The 9,300-nt window shown below is 33.6% G+C and overlaps 2 protein-coding genes across 2 annotated transcripts; both read left to right on the forward strand.

The window, feature by feature from the left end:
- The first annotated feature begins 1,127 nt into the window (after positions 1–1,127).
- LOC129439008 (transmembrane protein 272) lies at positions 1,128–4,118 on the forward strand. Its single transcript, XM_055197901.2, has 5 exons — positions 1,128–1,369; positions 1,901–1,966; positions 2,054–2,104; positions 2,195–2,401; positions 3,400–4,118. The coding sequence occupies exons 1-5, from the start codon at positions 1,312–1,314 to the stop codon at positions 3,591–3,593; spliced, it is 576 nt and encodes a 191-aa protein (XP_055053876.2). The 5' UTR covers positions 1,128–1,311; the 3' UTR covers positions 3,594–4,118.
- A 2,303-nt stretch (positions 4,119–6,421) lies between these two features.
- Positions 6,422–9,300, forward strand: LOC129439018 (transmembrane protein 272). The gene is made up of 4 exons (XM_055197910.2): positions 6,422–7,847; positions 7,923–7,973; positions 8,363–8,554; positions 9,029–9,300. The coding sequence occupies exons 1-4, from the start codon at positions 7,805–7,807 to the stop codon at positions 9,217–9,219; spliced, it is 477 nt and encodes a 158-aa protein (XP_055053885.2). The 5' UTR covers positions 6,422–7,804; the 3' UTR covers positions 9,220–9,300.

The following is a 9,300-nucleotide window of genomic DNA, read 5'->3' on the forward strand; positions in this document are numbered from 1 at the left end:
TTGTGTTTCATTTTGTGAAACCCTGCTATGCATATGAAGTACCCGTTTTATAAACGCAATAAACCCCCGCGAAGCAGTGGGGTTACAGTGCATTTTATAACAGCTAAGCGTCATGCCTAACAACGCCCCTTAGCTGTTATAAAATGCACTGGTAACCCCACTGCTTCGCGGGGTTTATTGCTTTATTTTATGATAGCTTGGCATTATAAGGATATCTGGCCTTCTAAGTTGGCTTTAACAATTTGCCTCCTGGGTGTTTGTCTGTATTAGGCCTATTTGTTGTCACGTGTTTGTGAACTGCTCTTGTGTACTCCCTCTTATTTAATTGTGTAATATATTAATTTTCATTTTTTTCCTCTGCTTTGCATACATAAAGTTAAATAAAAATATGTTTGAGGAAAAAAGCTATTCTTTTTGGTTTTATGAGCAAATTTTTATTATTTGGTTAACATGTTTATGTATGTCATTGAGAAGAGGGGAAATATGAGATTTAAGATCAAAATAATACAGTAAAATACTATTCTATTAGCCATACCATTAGCATATCCAACAGTATCTGTCTACCTGGCAAAAACTGTGCTGAGGACCAGGAACGTTGGTCTCTTGAAGGTGCACTTAGGTTGGTTGTTCTCTCTCGTGAACTACACTTTCCTTAAAATAAGCCAGCAATGAAAATGTATAAAAAATGTAGTCTAGTCATTCAGGGCTAACTTTTTGGTGATTTGGAGCATTGTAGCCCCTGAAAGAAAATGTTAGAAGCACAAGCAGAAAATTTTGAGCACACCTTAAATCAGCCTGCAATTATTCACATTTTCCCAAAATTACTGAAAAATACTAAACAGACTTAACTTTGTGCAGTTGATTTCAGAATAAAAAGTTATGAACTAAAGAATCATACATAAGATACATACATATCCAGATAGCATATTGTAATGAGATGAGTGGCAGGGCAATATACATACTTGTATCCTTTACAAGTTTCTCGTCTTCTATGATATCCACAGTTTTCCTTAACTGTGCGTTTCTAATCTGTAATGTTTTTGGTGTTAATGTAGGCTAAAAGTGCTCAGGCCCTGATAATAACAATACACTTATACATTTTTAAAATCAAAACAACTGTATTGGCATTAACTAACAGTAAGAAATTAAGATTAATAAATGCTGAAAAACTATATTTCTTGTTATGTTGCCAACCTTTTTGTAAAGTGTTACCAATGTTTGTGATGTTACAATTTTATGAGAACTGGTTTGGCTGGAAATGCAACATATGTCACTATGCAAAAGAATGTTGCAAGCTTTCTATAAAATGAAATGTTTACTTGGCAAAAGTCATTTTCAGATTCCGGGTGTGTCAACTACAGAACTACAGGTAGGCACGTTTGATCAAATAAACATTTGTGGACATATGTTCAGTAAGTTTTACTCTGGTTTATCTGTCAGTGTGTTGTTAGATACATAAAGATAAAGTCAACTACATACAAATGTTACTAAGTTACATTGATCCAAAACTTTGTTGTAATGTTGTTTTTGAATTAACTTTAAGCATAGCAGATCATGACCTACAATAACACTGACTAAATAAATAAATAAATAATAATGCAGCATGCAAATATATAATTAATAAAATCATTAATGTATTAGTTGTTACGGTACTATTTGTCTGATTGTTGATTTAGAGCCAATTAATGCTCTGTTAAATTTAAATACATTTTCACTCTACATTCCTGTGATAATTCATTCAGAAAAAAGCAGTTCACATAAAACAATCTCTAAGATCAGACAAAACTGTTTTGCTAAAATATATTTTTTAATGAGGTTAAACAGACTTCTTAAAGTCTTTAATTAAAAATACTTTTACAAATCAAGTCATGCATTTCCCTGAGTTGTATGATATTTTTAGGCATTATGGATCCGAAACAAATCTTGGGTTATGTAAAGTCTCCTCTAGCAAATGTGCCTTGCCTTGGTATGTATTTAATAAACCAGCACACAAGTTTTTACTTTGCACTAAATGTTGATGCAAAAGTAACATTTTGGTCGATTTTTATTTCAGTGCTTTCAAAATTACTCTGCATGGCTATTCCCATTGCTCAGATCGCCATAGGTGGGTTGTAATGGATCTAATGTCCAAGCAATTGTTCATCATTTATGAACTTAAGTATTTACACTGTTCTTCTGTTATTTATCGACACAGGTTCGGTATATCTCAATGACTGTCCCAAGCAGAACTATATCCCAATTTATGTGCTGGTATGTGGAGTGTTTGGTGTGGTTCTGGGCTTGTTGGCTTGTCTGCCCTGTGCTAGGGACACCAATGAGGGAGGCCATCCAATACTGAGCCTCCTCTGCTCGGTGTGGAATGGACTGGTGTGCACATTCCTTTTTTGCTGGTTGATCAGTGGTAAGAATACGTGGGAGTAAAAATATAAGGTCATTTAATGTGTGCATAGTTCACTCACAGCTTCTATGCATTGTTCGGCTTATCCTTTAAAGAATACCATGTCACACATATTGCAGATTTTTCTTTTGAAATTGTAAGTTGTGAATGGGAAACATACTTTCAACACAAACATGCCTAGAATTTGGGTGTGTGTTTATATGCATTGTTGTTCAGTAAAATGGCTTAGATTATAGCCCTATTCGGATGGGTAGTAGTCTATTACAGGAGGGGGTTTGAGAAATTTTTGTTTCTCGGACGTACTTTGTGATTTTAATCCCTTCCGAATCTGCCAAGTCTGTTTTTTTCTCACACGAATCCTTTTCATGGTAAAAAAGAAAAATCAGAAACATGCAACATTTTGTATACTGTAAAAAAATTCTGTAGAAATTGCAGCTGGGTTGCCGGTAACTTACCGTAGATTTAAATTTATGTTCTTTACTGGCAACATTATGTTCAAAGTTAAATGAACATTAAACATTTACAATTCTTTGTCTTTAGAGAGTAAAACTAAAATAGCTGCATCAAGCAAAACATTCTAGTAAACAAAATCTGAAGCAAAAAACAGAAAAAGGTTGATGATGATTTCTGGTTCCCAGAATGCTTTGCATGAGGCTATTATTATATAGTTTTATTCTGTAAAGATAAAGACTTGTTAATATTTAAAATTTATTTAACTTTGAACAAACTCTTGCCAGTAAATAGCATAAATTTAAATCTATGGTAAATTACCGGCAACCCAGCTGCAATAACATTGAAATTTTTACAGAATTTTTTTTACAATGTAAGTTAACATAAAATATTATTAAATATGCAAGGATTGGTGTTAGGTGTTGTTATAAGGGAAAAATAAGTTATGCTTCTTATTTTCCAACATTTAAAATATATCGTGCCTGACTATAGAAATGAATGCAATGTTAGTTAAATAAATATTATGACTGAATTTGATGTATTTTTTACAGGTAGTGTGTGGATTTACTCCATTTACCCCCCTAACTACAACCAAACCATGACGGCCGATCTCTACTGCAATAAGACCCTCTATCTGTTTGCATTCTGGACCACCACAGTGGGATACATTCTATTAGCTCTGTTTTTGTTGATTGGCTGCTGTTGTTGTGTTGGTTATTGTATATGTGGTTTAGCACAGAAATGAAAAGTCGTCATGACCAAAGATCATTTCTGCCAATTTGTGTGCAATTGTGAGAAATCTTAACAACATTGATGTCTGTGCTAAACTTAAAGGTGTAGCGGGGGATTTTCTCGAATTTTAGAGAAGAACCGCCTTCTCCATTTTTTAAAAAATGCAATTGGGCAACACTGACAACTAGGAGGACCAATAGTCTTGATGATGCACCCAGAAAAAGAAAATCCTCCGCAATACCTTTATCTAAACATTTTGCGAAGAAGCATTAGGTGTAAAGGGATTGGAAGTTTTTTATTGTTTTTTAAAAGATTCAAATTCATGACTGACTATAAGTCAATTATTTAATGAACTTCATTCTCCATAGAAATGCACACAATGCATTTTTGACATGCAACTGTCAGTACTGTGAAAAGAAATTTATAAAATGTGCTGAACAGGGTTGGTGTAAGTAAACACTGATCACCTGAACGGAGCCTTCACAAAAATATAATTTACAACAAAACAACTTCAATAATAAAAGAGCTTAAACCTCTATGACATTTTATTAAAAAATATTTAAGTAAGTTCTTATTCTGTGATTAAGCATAAATAATCAAAATATTCAGGTGCAAAGGATTATGGGTATTCCTTACAACATATTTATATTAGTTTAATGAATTTTGTACACTTAAAAGTTTTACAATTTTTTAAGTAGGTCCAAAACAGAAAATATGAATTGATGTTTACTTGATTGTTTAAGTAAAGACAGTATCTGGGTTAACAGTGTGAAGAGTAATTTTTTTGAAAATAAAGCTGCATAATGATAATTTTGATAATTGATAACCAGATTATTTTTTACCAATCAATTAATCACATAAAATGCTTTTTAACTAGATTGTATATACAGCGAGGAAAATAAGTATTTGACACATCAGCATTTTTATCAGTGAGGGGATTTCTGGGTGGGCTATTGACACAGATTTCCACAGGATGTAGCCATCGGGCCAAGTGTTGAATTCATACAGGGAGATCAGAACATTTAGGTATACGGGTTGAGTCGTAGTGAATAGAGTGAAATGACACATGGAATAAGTATTGAACACACTGTATTTAATACAATCTTGTATGGAAAAAACAGTCGTCTGCATTGTTCAGGAGTGATTCTGGCCCATTCTTCCACACAAATGGTCTTTAAATCTTGAAGGTTCCTTGAGCCTCTTTTATGAACTTTGATCTTCAGTTCTCTCCATACATTTTCTATGGGATTTAGGCCAGGTGATTGACTGAGCCATTCAAGCAACTTGATTTTCTTTCTTTGAAACCACTTCATTGATTCCTTGGCCTTGTGTTTGTCCACCATCTTTTCATTTTTAGCTTTCTGGTAGATGGCAGCAGAATGTCCCAGTAAATTTCTGCTTCAATAATATAAAGTCATCCAGTACCTCTTGCTGAAAAGTCTTGCGTGCTGAGAGTGCATGCCATGACGGTTCAGTGCATTGCTTATAGTTTTTTTTAAACAACAGTACCTGCTGATGTAAGGTCTTCCTGACGTTCTGCTCGAGTGGTTCTTGGCTCTTAGAAAACTCTCTTGGTTATTCTTTGGACTCCTCGGACAGGGATCTTATGTGGAGCACCTGATCGTGGCCAGTTTATGGTGAAGTGATGCTCTTTCAATTTCTGGATAATGGCCCCCAGTGCTCACAGAAACATTCAGCATTCTGGAAATGCACTTATAGCCATTCCCCCATTCAATGATAAGATTACGAAGATCTTGAGAGAGTTCTTTGCTTTTACCCATCATGAAATTTTCCTGTGTGCCTCCTGGGTAATGAAAAGCCTTTATAGGCCATCACTTAGGACTAAAGCAGTTAATATCAATTAGTACTGATAGGGGGCATAGTTTCTCTCTTAATACTGACAGATTTCAGGATATCTCCTGGCTTTCTATACCATTTTTCACCTTGTTCTTTTCATGTGTTTAGTGCTTATTCCCCGTGTCATTTCACTTTGTTTATTGTGACTCGACTTGTATACTTGGGTGTTCTGATTTCTTTGTATGAATTCAGTGTTTGGCTTGATGGCTACATCTGGTGGAGGTTTTGTGTCGGTGGCCCACTTGGAAATCCACTTACTGATGGAATTGCTGATGTGTCAAATACTTATTACTTTAGAAGTGTACTTTATAGCATACATTGACTTTTCAATATCATTACAAACCAAGACTTCTATGTAACACCCTGTTGCTATTTTTTTTTACTTTTCAAACGGATGCTGTTATGAGACATTTAATAATTTAATTAAATTGCTGGATGAAAACTTTAGACTGAATATCAGTCATATTAGCAATCAACTTTTTTATTTTATACTTTGATTTTAATGTTTGATTTAGCGGCAGCAATATTATAACCGGTCTGTATTCTTGTTAACTGTATATTTCAGTCAACCACACAGTCATGTACACTAGCCAATCATTGTAATGTAATGTAATGTCATTCACAGCTTGGGTGCATTCAATTCTGTTATGTTAAATAATAAACAAATAGTAGAAATAACTAAATAAGCCAATATAAAGTTTAGCTTGAACTAATATTATAAAAGACCATATTTACCTTTATGATATGGGAAAACCCAATACAGGCCCACCCAAAAATTCCTAAATTGTTAACATGCTGTTTTCATACAGTACCTTTTTTAGCAGGTGTGCACATGAACATTTGTGGCATATTTTGTTTTGTGAAAATGTTACCTTTATCCTACTGTACATTCTTCACATTTTTTAAGATAGTAAAAATGTTTTTTTTTTTTTAAACTTGTATAATATACAGACACAAATTAGGCATTTATAGGCTACTTGTTGGTCTATAATTGTAATGTGTGGACAAAGGCAGACATAGACAGCAGATTCAAATGCAATATTTTTTAAAATAAAAAAGATATGGGCTAACAAGATAATAAGACACACCTGGAGAGACAATCAATAAGGAACCAATCAACTTAAGAACTACAAAGAACTATAAACACGAGACTTAAAATACAAGTAAAGGTCCAGAGTACATCAAAATGCAACATTTTATCCAGTGTTTAGAACATTTAGAACATTTCTAAATTATACAGTTCCTGTTTTTTTATTACAAGAAACAATATATTGTCAATAGAAGTTCTTATTATTTACAAGTGGCAATTTGACAATATTTTGTGAGAGAACATTGTTCTCATCACACCACACAGTTACAGGATGTTTTTTTAATTGTGTGACTCACTGTAGCTAGCTTTTGTATTGGTTAAAGGATGGTATTACAACCCATCTTGTGTTACAACACTTTGTGGTCTCCCCTAACAGGGAAACAGAAAAAGAACCACATAGTTTATGCTTAAGGCTTATCAATCAACAAATATCAATCTGAACCGAAATTAACCCTTTGAATTGCAAGAGTATGCACTGTCAGAAGGAAAAGCAGGCCTACAAAAGCGATCACTGGGACACTTCCCTTTACAAAAGTCCTAAAACGCACCCTTTAGGTGCAAAGGTGTACTTTTTGAAAGGGTACCACCCTAGTGATAGATTTTGTACCTTTTTTCTGAGCATGTGATATAAGATGATTCAGTATACTTAAAAGTGGAATAACACCTTAAATATAAAAGGTTAACTTGGCAAATTGTAAAAGTAGAACCTTGCTACTTTAATTTAACAAGCCAACCGAACTAAAAAGCAGAAGTTTGTTATGTAAGGTTCTCAATACGTAAGGTTCTCATTGGTAGTATCAGAATAAACACTTATAAATACATTTAACCCAACACTTTATATTAAACCCTAGGTATAAGCCAATCTATTCTGTCAGCACAGGTGATGACCGAATTTAGTCTTTCGAATTTTAAGTCTATTCTTCAATATGGTGACATGTAAAATAAATAAACAAAAATTTTTTGAATATAAAAGTATTAAATGTTAAAGTAGTACATCTCAATTATAAATTCACTGTCACTCAGAGTATATTATTTGCAAAAGAATTTTACCTAAAAGATACTTTTAAAACATGTTAAAGGCAAAACATTGCTTCTCACAGTTTCTCAACATTTCACAAAAGGAAGTGTTTCAAAGCTACTGGGAGAGCTTCGAGACCACACAACTCTGAAAACATGCAAACTGACAAGATCTTAACAGTTTAATTCTAGATTCATGTCTAAATAGCATTGTATACAGTTATTTTCATTTAAAGAATATTTAAGAAACCAGTGTAAAGATGGAAACCACAGAGACTGTTGCTGCCAGAAAATCATTCATTGGTAAGAGAAGAGCCTTGAAATGATATTATAAAAAAAAATTCATAACAGAAAAAACATTAACTTGAAATTTTTCAGTGGTGATTAACCTGATTGGATGGATGGTGTTAATATCAGCTATTGGATTAGGTAAGGAACATTTTTTCTTTGACAAAATGAAATGTTTAACCTCCTAAGACCTGGTGTGTCCGCATCACATTTTTTGTTGTTTGCACCATAATACTTAATTCTGTGTAACTGGAACTTGTTGTACACAAACGTGGACAATTACACTGTTTCATGTTAAAAGAAAAATATATTTATTGGTTCTTCCTAAACCCAAATAGCTGGAAGAAATCTAAAATGCTAGCCAAACCAAAGGTCTGGTCTTAGGAGGTTAACGTTTAAATTTGTGGTCAAAAAATAACAATGTGCTGTAAATGCACTCTTTTTACTTAGATTCTTATAATATATTAATGTATTAATTTAACCTGTTTCAGGTTTGTAACATTTTTTGAACATTAAATAAATGTTTCTAGGAGTCATCCATTTGTATGAGTGTCCTGTTCAACCAAACCTTCCCATCTATCTGACTGTGACTGGAGCGAGTGGACTGCTTTCAATGCTGCTGATATACATCAGGAACACTATGGATGACTGTCTTCTTGCTCGTGTCTGCAGCGTTTTCAGCCTGACGCTCTACCTATTCATTGTGTGCTGGTTTATTGCTGGTGAGATAAAGAGTCTTTACTGGTAGTGATGATAATGCAATTGTCAGTTCACTCTCAGCACAGTGTCCAAGTATTGTGACATCATATGGGCCAATATTGAGAACAAAAGTTAGACCTCTTAACCAAAAATGTTAAATATAAATGTTTGCATTAATGATATCTCTGAATGCAAAGTATGCCTACTGTATGTTCAAGAATAATTATATGTTTAACATTAAGGAATTCAGTTTTTATCCAAACTCACTTACGGTGCATTACAAGGTATACTGTAGGCTACATATTATCAGTATGTGTGTTTCCTGGGGATCAAACACATGACCTTTTGCATCACTAATGCATTGTGATTCAGTTGAGCTACAGGAACATGACTAGAAACAAATAATGATGTTGGTAATGCTAAAGTATTATTATTAGCACTCTCGGATAATGGACTTAAAGTCATCAAAAACAGTTGATCTTATGTTTTTCTTTCAGGTACATACTGGATTTACTCTGTATATCCTCCAAACTATGACCTCACCAGTGCTACCAACCACTGTCACCGAACAATGTACCTGTTTGCATTTTGGTTTAACAATCTCTGTTTTCTCTGTTTGTCCATATTGCTTGTTTTTTGTATCTATGCCATCCTACACAACTTTGCTATTGCCATATTTTACAAATAAAGCTGAACCTGATGTGTACACCTCATGTACATTTAATAAATGAATAGATTTTGTTATAGTTTTTAGTGGTTATTAGTGAAC

Source organism: Misgurnus anguillicaudatus, chromosome 21 (genome assembly GCF_027580225.2).
Source record: "Misgurnus anguillicaudatus chromosome 21, ASM2758022v2, whole genome shotgun sequence".
In the NCBI taxonomy this organism is placed as follows: domain Eukaryota; kingdom Metazoa; phylum Chordata; class Actinopteri; order Cypriniformes; family Cobitidae; genus Misgurnus; species Misgurnus anguillicaudatus.